Genomic DNA, 16,727 nt, shown 5'->3' with positions numbered 1-16,727 from the left:
GTTAGAGAAAGGTTATAAGCAAATGTTCTCACAAAGTTGCTGAAATAGGAAAGTAAAGGAAATAGCTCTTTTACTGGACACTTTATCTAATAGAATCATTTTATTTTGGGGAGGATTGACAGATATTTCTCAATATTTTGGAGGGGAAATTTTAAATTGACTTTATCTCCAAAGACATGAGAGATTCCTGTTTTGCATTTTTGTTTATTTATTATAGCACCCTTTTAGGACACACTGGGTTGTTTCAGTATGTCTTGAAATATTACATTTGTTTTTATGTGAAACACTATTATTTTTCTTTGTAGGTTTCCCAAGTTTGGAAAGACTAGAGTATTAATAATGAAGTCATGTCTCTGAAGTAGTTTCTTCTGTACCTCATATGCTAGGATGGATTTTATTTTATGCCTATTCAGAGAATTTCTATTTAGTTTGTTATTAGTAATTACCCCCCAGTCACTTTCTTCAAATCTATTTTCTAGATAATAGTTCCCTAGTTTATACCTGTATTGTGTATTATTCTTCCCTAAGTGTATTGTGTTATACTTTTTTACATTAAATCTCATCTTAGACCTGTCCTTCCAAATTCCCAAGTTGTCCATATCCATCCATGTACTTGATTGATCTTCCTTTCTTTTCTGTTTCATCCATCCTAGGTTTGTATCATCTGCAAACTTGATCATATTAGAATTTACATTCTCCTCCAGGTCATTAATGAGCATGTTGGATAGACTAGTCCTCTTCCCTCTGGGTCGCTGCTGGATATACTACTGAATATCCTTAGTTGTAACTCTGTTGATCATAATTCATTGCTTCCTTCCCATCATATATTTTTTTTATCCACTATTCTATTCTGTTCTCTAGGCAATGGCTGTACCACCTTTGCTTCCCGGGTGCTCCTCTTTTTTGTCAATCATCTTTTTCTAAGATACAGATACAAATCATTGTGTTCCCTTATCTACTTATGCCATTGTTTGTTTGTTTTTAAAGACAATCTGGGAAAATATTGTTCTTAAATAGAAATTTCTCAAAAATTTTCCATCAAACATCAGTGAGTCTTTACAAGTATGTTAAGTGAGAAAACATTTTGGAAGTTTTTTGCATATTAAAGCTGCCTTAGTCTTTACCTTTTCCATGGAAAATCGCGTGTAGTTATTTGGATTGTAAGTAAAAAGAATAATTAATTTCTCCCCAGCTGAGAGGATAACTTAAATGTATGTATTTTTTTCCCTTAATGTGGATTGCATTTTCAGTAAATTATTCTCCTTCAAGGTGGTTTTCCAAATGAGACACACTTCATTTATAATTTTCAGATCATGATGCAGAATCACATGTTTATTTTTCATGTTATATTTTTTCTTTATTTTCAGGAAAAAGAAGAAGTGGAAGGGATATCAGTAGGCGCTATTCTTTCTGACTATCAGCGTGTTCGAGTAGAAAATGTGTAAGAGAACATTAGTTGTCCTGTATTTATATATGCATTTATTTTAAGAATGTGAGTAAATAAAACATATAATTGTATCCAGATAATAAATAAATATGATATCCTATATACCCATGGAACTATCTGTTTACCTGAGTAACAAAAGTTGCACTTTTATTTTTGTTCTATTCTTATATTACACGTGGATAAAACTCTAACTTACTTACCATAAGGAAAAAAATACATTATTTATAATAAAAAATTGAGGCAAAGCTTTTTAAAGTAAAAAGTATTATTTTTAATTTTTTCTCATTTGAATCAGTACACTCTTTTAATCTCTTTTAACTCCTTATCATTTGTAATAAAAATCAGGAGCTTATAGAGGAATGCAGTAATATCTTAAAGACAAAAAAAAAGAAGCTTATTAAGGACTCTGCCCTTCTTTGGTCCTTAGGATTCAGTTCTTGGCCAAAAGTATTCATGATTGAAATACTTCTATATAAAGTCATTCAACTTTCAAGGAGTTTTCAGGTTATTGTTCCCCACTCTTTCCCACTCCTAAGGAATGTAGCACTAGTAAATCACTGTCTGTATGTAAAAATACCAAAACAGTTCATTTCATTAATCTATTAAAAAACATATAAGGTCAAATGATAATATGGATTATTTAATGTTTGGCAAAAATAATACAAATGAATTTATTTTTTCATTTTTAATTTATTTGAATAATCAAAATATCATATAGAGGCTTTATATGTAATTATATTAGCAAAAAAAGAAAATGTGGACTACAGTATCTTGGGCAAAACTTAGCCTCTAAATAAATAATTTTGACGCTCAAAAGGGTAAATAGAAATAAGATAAAGAATGTATATATGTAATGGTTTCGTATTCTTGACAAATAAATCTTTATATTGACTCTCATTAAAAACTTGTATATTAATGGACTTGAACACTTAAGTCTAAATTTTTATTTTATTTGTTTTCTCTAATTCCACAGTGAATTTAAGTCAGTTAAAAATAAAGATTTAAAAAAGTAAATGATAGGAATGCAAGGCAAAGCATAGCTAAATGTGTAATTTGGAAGTTTTCCTTACCTTCTGCCTGCCTACGTTTAAGAACAACTGATTTATAGATAGAGCTGAATTCTATATCCCTTAAGCCATACATAGAAATAATATTATTCTCTGCAGCAGAGGACCTAAAAATACACCTCTCCCAAGAAGACATACAAGCAGTCAATAGATATATGAAAAGATGTTCAACCTCACTGGCAATCAGGGAAATGCAAATTAAAACTACAATGAGATACCACCTTATACCTGTTAGAGTGGCCATTATCAACAAGAGCAGCAATAACAAGTGATGGAGAGGTTGTGGAGAAAAGGAAACCCTCATTCACTGCTAGTGGGAATGTAGACTGGTACAACCACTATGGAAAGCAGTCTGGCAATTCCTCAAAAAATTAAGAATAGAGCTACCATACGACCCACCAATTTCACTCCTCGGTATATACCCGAAAAACGCGAAATCATTTATATGCAAAGACATATGCTTCCCAATGTTCATTGCAGCATTATTCACGGTGGTCAAAACATGGAAATATCCAAAGTGCCTTGCGATAGAGTACTGGATAAAGAGGATGTGGTACATATACACAATGGAATATTACTCAGCCATAAGAAAGGATGAAATAGCATCATTTACAACAACATGGATGGACCTTAAGAACATTATGCCAAGTGAAATAAGTCAGACAGAAAAAGCTAATAACCATACGATTTCACTCATATGTGGGATATAAAACTGAAACTTAGGAACACAATCAGCAGTATGGTGGTTGCTGGGGGTTGGGGGGAGAAGGGAGTCCTACTATGGGGTGACAGAAGACTTGACTTTGGGTGGTGGGCACATGGTGCTGTATACAGATTTTGTAACTTAGAGATCCACACATGAAACCTATATGTTCATGTTGACCCATGTCACCCCAATAAAATTTAATTTAAAAAAAAGAATATTACTCTCTGCAGTTTTTAGGTCACCCTCTCTGAGAATTATTTAGTTTACAAATCTGTGTTTTTCTTTTTTTCTTAGTATATTTTTATTGATTTCAGAGAGGAAGAGAAAGATAGAAACATCAATGATGAGAGAGAACCATTGATCGGCTGCCTCCTGCACGCCCCGCACTGGGGATCAAGCTCGCAACCCCGGCATGTGCCCTTGACTGGAATCAAACTGGAACCCTTCAGTCCGCAGGCCCGACACTCCATCCACTGAGCCAAAACAAAAATCTTTGTTTTTTAATAAGTTCAAACCCACGTGGTTTAATGGGTAGCCAAACTGTAGATAGTGCTGACATCTATTGATGATAGTCAAAAAGCTCAATGAAAATGTGCTAATGATTAGGGGGCTATATGGAAGAAGGGCCCATAGCATTCTAATGGATAGAGGAAATATTTTTCTCAAAATGCAGTTTCAGGAGCACTTAAACACATGATTAAAATGCCCAGACTTTATAATAAGAAGCATATCTGCAATAATTTTATTCTTGAAATTTTTAAAGCATTGGTCTACAAACTCAGTTTTGAATTAGCCTATTGGGAGTCCATTGGTCTACAAACTTAGTTTTGAATTAGTCTATCTTCAGTTTGTAGTTTGTGTTGCATCATTATATTTTCAAGATATAATGCATTTAAAAAATGTCACTAGCTCAAATGCAACAGCGATTTACAGAGGAAATGTATTTGAGGCATGATATTTTGAACTGTTAAAAAATTTAACTAGGACCGAGCAAGATGGCGGCATAGGTAAACACCGGAGACTGCTGCCGCAAACAACCACTTCAAAAATACAACTAAAAGACGGAACGGACATCACCCAGAACCACAGGAAGGCTGGCTGAGGAGAGACTCTTCAACTAGAAGGAAAAATAACAGCACACCGAGGCTCAGAGGAGGCGCAGTGTGGAAAATACTCAGGTGCGGAGGTGCGCGCGCAAAGCGGGCTGGTGGCTGAGAGCGCGGTTGTCGTTTTCGGTCAGGGGGGAGTCTCAGACTCTGAGCTCCAGATACGGGCGAATCGCTGGGGACTCGGACCCAAACGGGAGAAGCGGGAGTGTCTGGCATCAGTTGGAAGGCAGCTTTCTCTCCGAGGTTTGCAGCGGTTCCTGGGGTTCTGAGAAGCAGAGCCTCTGGGAACGGGGCTGAGGGCAGCCATAACTGCTCCCTCCGCCCGCCCGTCCTGTTGGTCCCGCCCCGCCCAAGCCCTGCGCAGAGCCATTTGCCGGATCGCCTCAGGCAAAGGCTAGATTAGCACCTCCCCAGAGGACAGAAGTTTTCCGCGGCAGACACAGCTGATTCACACAGCCAGTCGGCCTGGTGGTCAAATCCCTCTAGTATTAACTACAACAATCAAGGCTCAACTAGAACAAGACTGCGCACAAAGACCACTAGGGGGTGCACCAAGAAAGCATAAAAAATGCGGAGACAAAAAAACATGACAGAAATGGAGGATATAGAGCTAAAAATCGCAATTTTGAGGGCTTGCAAAAATGTGCTAGAAGCTGTCAATAAACTTGAGGAGAGAGTCACGAAAACTAATGAGACCCTCGATGCTATGATAAAGAACCAACTAGAAATTAAGCATACACGGACTGAAATAAAGAATATTATACAGACACCCAATAGCAGACCAGAGGAGCGCAAGAATCAAGTCAAAGATTTGAAATGCGAAGAAGCAAAAAACACCCAACCGGAAAAGCAAAATGAAAAAAGAATCCGAAAATATGAAGATAGTGTAAGGAGCCTCTGGGACAGCTTCAAGCGTACAAACATCAGAATAATTGGGGTGCCAGAAGATGAGAGACAGCAAGATATTGAAAACCTATTTGAAGAAATAATGGCAGAAAACTTCCCCCACCTGGTGAAAGAAATGGACTTACAGGTCCAAGAAGCGCAGAGAACCCCAAACAAAAGGAATCCAAAGAGGACCACACCAAGACATATCATAATTAAAATGCCAAGAGCAAAAGACAAAGAGAGAATCTTAAAAGCAGCAAGAGAAAGAGACTCAATTACCTACAAGGGAATACCCATACGACTGTCAGCTGATTTCTCAACAGAAACTTTGCAGGCCAGAAGGGAGTGGCAAGAAATATTCAAAGTGATGAATAGCAAGAACCTACAACCAAGATTACTTTATCCAGCAAAGCTATCATTCAGAATTGAAGGTCAGATAAAGAGCTTCACAGATAAGGAAAAGCTAAAGGAGTTCATCACCACTAAACCAGTATTATATGAAATGCTGAAAGGTATCCTTTAAGAGGAGGAAGAAGAAAAAGGTAAAGATACAAATTGTGAACAACAAACATGCATCTATCAACAAGTGAATCTAAGAATCAAGTGAATAAATAATCTGATGTACAGAATGAACTGGTGATTATAATGAATCAGGGACATAGAAAGGGAATGGACTGACTATTCTTGGGGGGGAAAGGGGAATGGGAGATGCGGGAAGAAACTGGACAAAAATCGTGCACCTATGGATGAGGACAGTGGGTGGGGAGTGAGGGCGGAGGGTGGGGCGGGAACTGGGAGGAAGGGAGTTATGGGGGGGGAAAAAAGAGGAACAAATGTAATCTGAACAATAAAGATTTAATAAAAAAAAAATTAACTAGGTATAGAATTTTGACTTAAGTCTACAAATAGTCAACAGATTATGAATATCAAAGCAACAGTCAAGAATTTTGCAAAAAGGACAGAAAGGAATGAATTTTTTTTTCAATTAAAAAAATCTCAGCTAAAAATGGTAGAGACTAGTTTGACTATTAGGCATTAAATATTGGTGAGGACAGCAAGAAATGTAATGCTTGTGTTACATCATTAGTTTCAGTTTCATCATTTTTTTATTAACTGCCTCAGCATAGTGCTGTATGCTCTGGGACATTTTACAAAGGAAAATTATATAAAACAGTCTCTACAGTAAGGAAGGTAGGTTTTTTTCTTTGAAAGTCAGGGTTTTATGTACATGAAAAGAGTAGTGCTATATTTTTTAAATATGCTTTTATTGATTTCAGAGAAGAAGGGAGAGAGATAGAGAAATAGAAACATCAATGATGAGAGAGAATCACTGACCGGTTGCCTCCTGCACGCCCCTCACTGGGGACTGAGCCTGCGACCGGAATCGAACCTGGGACCCTTCAGTTCGCAGGCTGATGCGCTACCCAGTGAGCCAAACCAGCTGGGGCAAAAGTAGTGATATTTTTAAGGCCATGTATGAGTAAATGACCAAACATGTGGTACATTTACTAAGTTTGGAATTTTTGGAGAGAAAGATCAGTGTGGGCTAGAGTAGTCAGCCAGGTAATCTTACAGACATTAGAGATGGTGGGTTTTAGAGCTGAATTTCTTATTTGAAATCTAATCTCAGCCACTTATTGTGTGACATGGGCAAGTTGCATGGCTTTGACTACCATTTTTTGAATATCTATTTTATCTGAGCATTGTACTGCATTCATTATATTACTTTTAATCAATTATAGTCCTTGAGAAAATGATATTTACACAAATGTATGAAGCAAGAGAAGAAGGTAGGGAGCCTCGTTAGTATTAGGCAAGAGTTAGCAGGGTAGGGGTGGCAGCTGGAGTGAGGGGAGAATAGTAGGAAATAAGGTGTGAAAGCTAACCAGGCTGAGGTCCATGTAGGTCAGTGCAAGAACTTTTACTGAGTGATGAAGAGGGTTTTGAGCAGAGGAATCTCATGATCCATTTATGTTTTAAAAGGATCACACTGGCTGCTGTATGGAAAACTGATTTTAAATGGGGAAGGATAGAAACAGAGAATGAGGTTTGAAGGCATTAACATGAGATATAATGGTGCCCCAGACCGGGTCATAGTAGTGGTAATGGTGAGAAGTGATCATATTCTGCATTGTGGTAGACTGCATGAGGAATGTGAAGAAAGGAGTAAAGGATGACTACACTTTCTAATCTTTTAATTGTATTAAGAACTTTGAAAGAAAATGTCTTTGTTCCTATTTATGAACTAGGAAACTAAAGACGTATAGCTTAGTTTTGACTTGCTGAAGTCACATAGTTGGTGAGTGCAGAAGTAGGTTTCAAACCCAGATTTGTCCTGACCCCAAAACCCATATTCTTTTTACTGCACCATAATTTAAAATATGTAGTACAATACTTCAATATATTACATAATTTGTTCTGTTTATTTTCTTTTCACAGAGTCAAATTCTTTTTAAAAATTTCAGTTAGTAGATAAAAATAGTTTATGTAACCATAGGTATTATAAATTTAATCAACATATGATTATTTTATTAGGCTAAATTTATTTGCCTACCTTGCATATGCTTTACAATTTTGATACCCAAGAAGTTCTAAAAACAAGATAATTATCCATTGACATTGGAAGCTTTTTGCATAGATTATTAAACTTACAGAGTGTCTTACTAAAATTAATACTTCTAATCTGCCTGGAGATTTTATTTTTATCTGTTTATGCATAGCATAAGGAAATTAATATTTTTGTTGTATATAAACTCTATTATACAAAAAATGTTTTTAAAAACCTTTTAAATACTAAAATCCTTGAGAGATGCATTATGTTTAAAATCAAAGTAATGGATACAAGTATGGAACATTAAGATAGCATCTGATTTTTTTGCTTTTTATTTTATAGGTGTAAAAGGCTTAATCTTCAGCCGTTAGCTTACCTTTGGCAGAGAAACCAGGAAGATTTGCTCCGAGAGATGATAGCATCTAACATTCAGGCGATCATCATCAAAGTAGCAGCTTTGGGTATGTAGCCAGACTCAAAAGAGAGCTCTGCCTGTTACCACACATATGATGAGTTCACTAATAAGCAATTACAGCAAACAAGGAAGAATGATTTAGAATATAAAAATGAGGAGTCACAGAAAGTTGAGTGAGGGTAACTTTTAAAATGGGCTTTTGACCATTTACCAAAGTAATTAATAGTGAGCCTCATCATTTTATTTTTAAATATATAACTGCCTCTAAAACTGGTATTGCATTATGGACTTTTAAGTTCTTTCTGTAGGGTTTGGAATTCGGATTCATAGGGTACAGGAAATACAGGTTGAATTTTTAACCTTTCAAAAACTATATTTGGCACAACACATGATATTTTCCTTGCATTTTGTTAACATTAATGTTAAAATAGAATTATTGGCTTTGTTTGTGATATCAGAAATAAGCAGAGTAGTGGGTTTTTGTTGGGGTTGGTAAGAAAATGATATTTGAGAAGATGTCATTTCATCAGTTACCATAGACACAATGTAGTAGGCAGGTGGTAATCTGATTCAAATATGGCTATTACACATGAACACATTAATTTGTTGTTTTGCATTTTTATAATTATATTCATTTTCAAGAAACCATAGGGTTTGAGCCCAATGCATTTATTTCATGAACCTATTACAGGAAATGCCCTGGAGCCTCGGGCTTCTCAAAGTCTAAATCATTTGAGAGTGTTTACTTTTGTGATCTCTGAAATAACGAGGTCTCAAGCTGTGGAATATTTTACAAATAAATTCACATTTTAAACAGCATTAAAAGAAAGATCCCATAATATTTCTCCTTGGTAAATACCAAGCTACTCTTTTCTTGTTAAAGTCAAGGTCTCGTCTTTAGTAGAAAGCCTTATTTAGAGAATCTGCAGTTGATAAAAAGAGAAAGATTAAAGTGTGTTGTGTTCTTATTTTTGAGAAAAGGTTGCTGAGCAACTCTTATGATTGGAGTTCTCACTATAGGTATATCTGTAATATAATTTTCTATATGAATCTATATAGAGTATGGTCTCTCCCTTGGATTTTCTAAGATTGCCTACTTCTGTAATGATTTTTATGTGACATCTCACTGGACAGTACACACTCAATCCCGTTTCCTACTAGGGAATGGATAGGATTAGAACCCACAGAGAACCTGCCTCATTAGAAAGACAGAGCCAAAGAATATGACCTTGCTACTTTGATTATAGCATGTAACTGATACTGTATGTCTTTTTAGTTGTATGTGTGGATGTGTGTGTACCTCTAGGTAGGGGTCAGAGATGTTGATAAATTGTATTAAACATTAGGGTAAAGTATAAAACTGAGCTAATGTTTTCTTGGCCTCTCGATGACAAAAGTATAGATTTAAATTTTTCCTGTTAATCCTCACCTGAGGATATTTTTCCACTGATTTTTAGAAAGGGTGGAAGGAAGGGAGAAAGATAGAAGGAAACATAGATGTGTGAGAGACACCATTGATTGGTTGCTTCCCACACACGCCCTGACCAGGGCCTGGGATCAAGCCTGCAACTGAGGTACTTTGACCAGAATCAAACCTGTGCTCTTTGACTGGAATCAAAACTGGGACCCTTCAGTCCATGGACTGATGCTCTATTCACTGAGCCAACCCGGCTAGGGGATAGATGTAATTTTAACACTTACAGCACATAGTTTCTATTGCTTACCTATAGGTATGCAAAGATCAAAGTTATTCTGAAGAACAGTATTAAAGTTTTGTTGAATGGTACATATTTTCTAAACAGACAGAAAAATATAAAAGATGCATTACAGGCTCCCATCCTTTTTTGGTCCTTTTAAAGTTTTCAGAACAGGTTTAAGCCAAAAATGGGAGAGGGATTCAGCAAAGTTTTGTGGCCCTTTACATTATGGAATGGTCTTAGAAAAGGATTGATTCTACATGAATTATACAAATATATTTCTGATAATTGTGTTACATAACCTTGGTGTCTGCAGGCTCAGTGAACTCTTGAAATTTTTACATAATAGCTTAATATTTTACAGGTTTCTGGTTTTTAGACTTATTTAAAGAATCATTAGAACATTGGATTTAAGAACAGTCCTGCCTTTTGGAAATATTTACTTTTAATTATATGAGTATTGAAAACATTTTTGCTATATAATGTTAAATTTTCATAGATCAAGAAAAGCTTCCATGTGTTTTCTAGTCTCTCCTCTCCCACCAAGTACTTCATTTCCCAGGGATACACACCAGAGTTGATGACTGATCACCTTCCTAGATCACATTTATTTTTGGCACATGTATATGCATGTGTAGAAATATTATTATTATTTTATAGGTTTTCTAATACTATACGAATGGTATCTTAAGTCTGTATTGATTGGGAACTTGCCTTTTTTCACTGAACATATCTTGGAGATTTTTTTCTATGTCAATGAATATAGATCTACCTCATGTTTTATCTTTAAGTAATATTTTATTGAAGTGTAGCATAAGTGCAAAAAATTGAACAAATTCTTAGTAAATAACTAAGAATTGATGAATTTGATGAAATTTGATGCATTTCCACATAGTGAAAATAACTATGTAATCAACACCCAAATCCAGATATGTGGCATTTCTGATATCCTCCTAGTCAGTATTTGCCAAAGGTAACAGCTCTCCTGACACTTAAAGCTGTAGGTTAGTTTTTCCTGTTGTTTAATTTTATATGATTGAACCATACACAATTGTGTCTGGCTTCTTTGGCTCAACATTATGTTTATGAGATTAATCCACATTATTGAATAAAGCAATCATTTGTTTACTTCTCATTATGGTATGGAGGTCCATTGTAGGAATGTACCACAATTTAATTGTCCAATTTACCACTGATGATATGTAGGTAGTTTCTAGTTTAGTGCTATTACAGTGGTGCACTCTGAAACATTTTGGTCAACAACGGGCCACATATGCAATGATGGGTCTAAAAGATTGTAACGGAGCTGAGAAATTCCTATTGCCTAGTGATGCATAGCCATCATAATGTAGCAAAATGCATTACTCATGTGTGTGAGATACTGGTGTAAACAAACCCACTGTGTTGCCAGTCGTATAAAAGTACAGCACATACAATGATGTACAGTACATAATACTTGATAATTATAATAAATGACTGTTACTATATTTATTATACTATTTATGTATTTATCATACTATACTTTTTATTGTTATTTTAGAGTGTACTCTTTCTATTTATTAATAAAAGTTTGTTTTTAGCAGTAGCCTTGTACATCTCATGCTTACTACATCTCTTGATTGCAAATTTTCTATTTTGCTTGATTTAATCTGGTGTTGTTTTATATAGTAACAGGCTGTACAGGCTTGTAGTCTAGGAACAGTAGGCTGTACCATGTAGCCTAAGTGTGTATAGGCTGTGCCATTTAGGTTTGTGTAATGTTTGCACAATGAAGAAATCACCTAATGATGCATTTCTCAGAACATATCCATGTCATTAAGTGGCACATGACTGTAAAAATAGTGCTATGAACACATGAGGTCATCTTGTACATTTTCTGCCCGAGATCTAGATTTCTAGTTTTCGTTTTTTTCAGAGTGCCCAGATTTCTTTTAATAGGAATATATATCTATATATATATATATCTAGATATATATATATATATCTAGATATATATATATATTCTGTTTAACAATTAGGACTCTATGGAAAATAATAAAATCTTGGGGAATAATTATTGTCATGGATTATTAGAATTAACAATCAGGAGGCCATATCACTATTTTGGACAGTGTTGAGTGTAAAGGATTATTTGGGTTGAGCAGATGAATGGTATGAGTGTTTTCTCTATGCTTCTGACCTGCAATAGTGTGCAAAGGCTTTGATTTGGTGCTTATACCCTGAGAGGAGTAAGTGCCTTACTCCTTCCCCAAAGTACAAATGGAATTTTTAAAAATAAGAATAAGAATGATCCAAGTGCAAGTAACCCTATACAGAGGGAGACATAATTTAATGTTGCTGGCACAAATGATGACGTGATGGGAATAGGTCATGAGAACCTTTCTCTTGGGAAGCTACAAGAATACTCAGGGGCAGTAACAGATCTGCTGTCTTAGTCACCGTGCATAAGGCTGTATGGTGGAAAAAGTTCTGAGCCATCTAAAAGAAAGAGGGCACAAAGGAGAGAAATAAAAAGTGGAAGGAGAGCAGATAACTGGCTCAACTGGGTGAAGGTGTTTAGATGGCTTCTTAGAAAAATGGAAAGAAAAAATAGGAAATTGATGGAATTGCCACTAAGGATTTACTAAAGCCTTATTATGTTTTAGGAGATAGGAGAGGCATTCTGGAATCACCTTTTAAAACTTTTTAGCAAATTCACTATATCTGTCCTAATCTGGAGGAGTTCAGCCCAATTGTGAGGATCAGAGGGGGAATGGAAAATAAACAGTGGGCTGAATTTGTTCTCTCAGTTAAGCCAAAGAATCTGAAAAAAAAAAAACACACCACAAAACAAACAAACAAACAAAAAACCCCACAACTTCTTAGGATTGTTAGATACTGGGCTCAATGAACAGTAATCCCTAAGGAAGTTAGGGATTGAACACCAAAAGACTCAAAGGTAAAACTTGTAGTGTATAGAGATGCTGTAGTGCAGAAAACCAAAGTAGGACTAAGGTTAAGAATTAAGGAGAGGGTGACATCAGCATCATGCAGAGTGGCATGATCCCTTTGTGTCTCCCCTTCAATCTACAACTAGTGGGGCATCTATAGCCCAACAAAGGTTCCTCTGCTCAACACACTAGTACGCCTGAGAAACTCACACATCTAGATCTGAAGATGAACGAATTGGAATGCATTGGGGAAGCTGAATGGGGGGAATGACAGGGATGGAGCCCATGATCCTGGTTCCTTGGCTACCATGGCTGAGAATATAGTGCCAGTGAACAAGATGGGGTCCACGACTCTGGACCCTCACCACAGCCCCAGCAAAAGAAAAGGAGGGTAACAGTGGTCTCTAGCTCCCTCTCCTGACTGTAGCAGTGCCCTCAGCAGAGATCCAGGTAGCAGCAGCAGAGATGATGCAAGTGTCTATGGCCTCCTGGCCACAGTGGTCCCAGCAGCCATAGGGAACCAGGCAGGAATGGCAGTGGTGCCCTAAGACTAGCTCTTCCCCCACCCTCCCTATACCCCACCATGTCAGGGACCCCGGCAGAGATACTCTGATCAGTGACACCCAGCACTGCAACAACAGTGGCAGCAGCAAGGCACCACCATTAAGAGAAACCAAAAGCTTGCACTATAGAGTCACCTATTGGAAGACAAAAGAAAGGTCTCTGATTACCAGCCTGCTGAATTGTTAAAATAAAAACAATATCTAAATAAGAAAGGTGTCTTCTGTTTCTAGTGCCTCAGCAGAGCAACCCATCCACCAAGGACCACGAACAACCATGGTAACATGGTATCACAAAAAGAAAAGATAATTCTTCAGAAGCCAAACTCAAAGTCATAAAAGATTGTGATCTTTTATGATAGATAATTCAAAAATACCTGTCATAAAGAAACTCAGTAAGTTAAAAGAAAACTCAGAAAGGCAGTTCGATGAGCTCATTAAAGTTAATGAACAGGCCCTGGCCAGGTGGGCTCAGTAAGTTGGATCATCATCTCATACATCAAAAGGTTGCAGGTTTGATTCCAAGTCAGGACACATACTTAGATTGCCGTTAGGGCGTGTAGGGGAGGCAACTGATCAATGTTTGTCTCTCACATCAATGTCTGTCTCTCTCTCTCTCTCTCTCTCCCTCTCTTCCCCCCCTCTCCCCCTCCTCCTCCTCCTCCTCTTCCTCCTCCTTTTTCTCCTCCATCTTCTCCCTTCCTATCTCTGGAATCAATTTAAATAATGCCATATCCTTGGGTAAGCATTGAAAAAAAATGAACAGAAGAGATTGAAACTATAAAAAAGAGCCAAATAAATTCTGGATCAGAATCCTATATAATAAAGAGGTACTATGCAAATTGACCATCACATCCTGGCACAAGATGGCCACCCCCATGTGGTCACAAGATGACTGGCAGGGGAGGGCAGTTGTGGGCGATCAGGACAGCAGGGAGGGCAGTCAGGGGTGACCAGGCCTGGAGAGGGAGGAGGGCAGTTGGGCGGGACCAGGCTGGCAGGGGAGGGCAGTTAGGGGTGACTGGGCTGGCAGGGGAGGGCAGTTGGGAGCAACTAGGCCTGCAGGAGAGGGAAGTTGGGGGGGACCAGGCCAGCAGGGGAGGGCAGTTGGGGGCGACCGGGCCAGCAGGGAGGCATCAAGGCATCAATCAGGCTGGCAGGGGAGTGGTTAGGGGGTGATCAGGCTGGTAGGAAGAAGCGGTTAGGGGCAGGCAGGCAGGCAGGCAGGCAAGCAGTTGGGAGCCAGCAGTCCTGGATTGTGAGAGGGATGTCCAAGATTGGAGAGGGTGCAGGCTGGGCGGAGGGAACCCCCCACCTCAGTGCACAAATTTCATACACTGGGCCTCTAGTTACTGAATAAATGAGATGACAAATGCATTAGAAATAATTGGAAATAGACCAGATCATATGGAAAGAGAATCCGCAAGCTCAAAGACAGATATCTAGGACTGATTCAGGTAGAAAAGGAAAACTAAAATTCTTTTTAAAATGAAAGATCTATACAAGAATATTCTGACTCCATTAGAAAGGGCAACATAAGGATAATGGGTATCCCAGAAGGAGAAGAGGGAGAAGGAAATAGAGAGCTTATTCAAAGAAATATAGATGGGAACCTTCCAAATCTAGGGATGGAGCTGGGCAAGAAGCTAACAAGACACCTAATTATCTCAACACACACACAAAAAAACCTTTTCCAAGATACAATGTATTAAAACTGTCAAACGTTAATGATTTAAAAAAAAAAAAAAAGAATTCTCAAGACAGCCAGAAAAAGAATTAAAAGACAGTAAGCTAAAAAGGAAACCCCATAAGGATATTATCAGGTTTCTCAGCAGAAATTCTGTAAACCAAGGAAGAGTAGAATGATATAGTCAAAATATTTAAAGATATTAACCAACACCATGAATACGCTACTTAGTAAAGTTATCCTTCAGATATGAAGGAGAAATAAAAGCTTCCCCAAACAAAAGCTGAGGGATTTACCATCATAAAACCTGCATTATAAGAAATGTTTTAAGGTGCTCTTCTACCTGAAACAAAAAGACAAAAGTATACAAAACTTTGAGTAAAGTGACAAACAAGCAGAAAATTGCCACTCTGCTTTAGAATAGGATGCTAAATATTTAATTATAACATAAAGGTTAAAAGGTAAAAATACATTAAAAATAATTATAGCTACTTCAATTGAGTAACAAGTATACAACATAAAAAGGGATAATTTGTGACAACAAAAACATAAAAGGGGAGTATGGAAAGATAGAACTTGAATAGGCAACTGAAGACAAGTTGCTATCAGAAATACAGGATGACTTTATCTATGAGACATTTTGAACAAACCTTATGATAACCACAGAACAAAAATACAGAGCTGAGACACGGAACATCATACAGAGGAAATGGAGGGAAAAAAATCATATAAACCCATCAAACTAAAGTAGCAGACGGTCACAAGGGAAAAGAAACAATGGAGATACAGAGCAATCAGAATATGAAAGATTAAATGGCAGTAGTAAATCCCCATCAATAATCACCCTAAATGTAAATGGACTGGATTCACCAATAAAAAGGCTCAGAGTAGCTGGATGAAAAACAAAACAAAACAAAAAAGACCCAACTATATGCTTCCTTCAGTAGACTTACTAGTACCTTAGCTCCAATGACAAACATAGGCTCAATGGGAAGGGATGGAAGATGATACTCCCAGCAAATAGGATCCAGAGAAAAATGGTGTAACATGCTTATATCAGACTATATAGTAAGACGAGACAAAAATGGACATATAATTATAAAGGGGATAAGCCATCAAGAATAGATTACACTTATTAATATATATGTATTCAGCTTAGGAGCACCAAAATATGTAAAGCAGTTACCAATAGAGCTAAAGGGAGAAATACTAGTAGATAGCAACATAATAATAGAAGATTTCAACACCCTACTCACAACAATGGATAGATCATCTAGATGGAAAGTCAACAAGGAAACGTTGGCCTTAAATAACACATTAGACTATATGGACTTAATAGGTATTTTCAGAACTTTCCATTTCAAAGTGACAGATTACACATTCTTAAGTGTACATGGAACATTCTCAAGAATAGACTATGTTGGGACAGAAAAAAAAGCCTCAATAAATTAAGAAGATTGAAATATCAAGCATCTTTTTCAACCACAATTGTATGAAACTAGAAATTAATTACAAGAGGAAAGGTAGAAAAGTCACAAATATGTGATTAAGCAACATCAAAAACTATTGCTTCAATATAGAAATAGATGAAGAAATAAAAAGATACAGAGACAGATGAAAATATGACATACCAAAATCTTTGGGGTACAGCAAAAGCAGTACTAAGGGAA

At 36.9% G+C, this 16,727-nt stretch overlaps 1 protein-coding gene across 2 annotated transcripts in view; it reads left to right on the top strand.

The window, feature by feature from the left end:
• The window catches only part of DPH6 (diphthamine biosynthesis 6), a 170,747-nt gene that overhangs the window by 88,300 nt on the left and 65,720 nt on the right, over window positions 1-16,727 (top strand). For both annotated transcript variants that reach the window (XM_014532961.1, XM_005885769.2), the window contains 2 exons: window positions 1,368-1,441; window positions 8,111-8,229. In XM_014532961.1, the coding sequence (XP_014388447.1) occupies window positions 1,368-1,441; window positions 8,111-8,229 (193 nt within the window). The remainder of the gene's footprint in view (window positions 1-1,367; window positions 1,442-8,110; window positions 8,230-16,727) is intronic.

This window comes from Myotis brandtii, unplaced genomic scaffold (assembly GCF_000412655.1).
Source record: "Myotis brandtii unplaced genomic scaffold, ASM41265v1 scaffold927, whole genome shotgun sequence".
Classification (NCBI taxonomy): Eukaryota; Metazoa; Chordata; class Mammalia; order Chiroptera; family Vespertilionidae; genus Myotis; species Myotis brandtii.
This window is presented reverse-complemented; position numbering and strand designations above follow the sequence as displayed.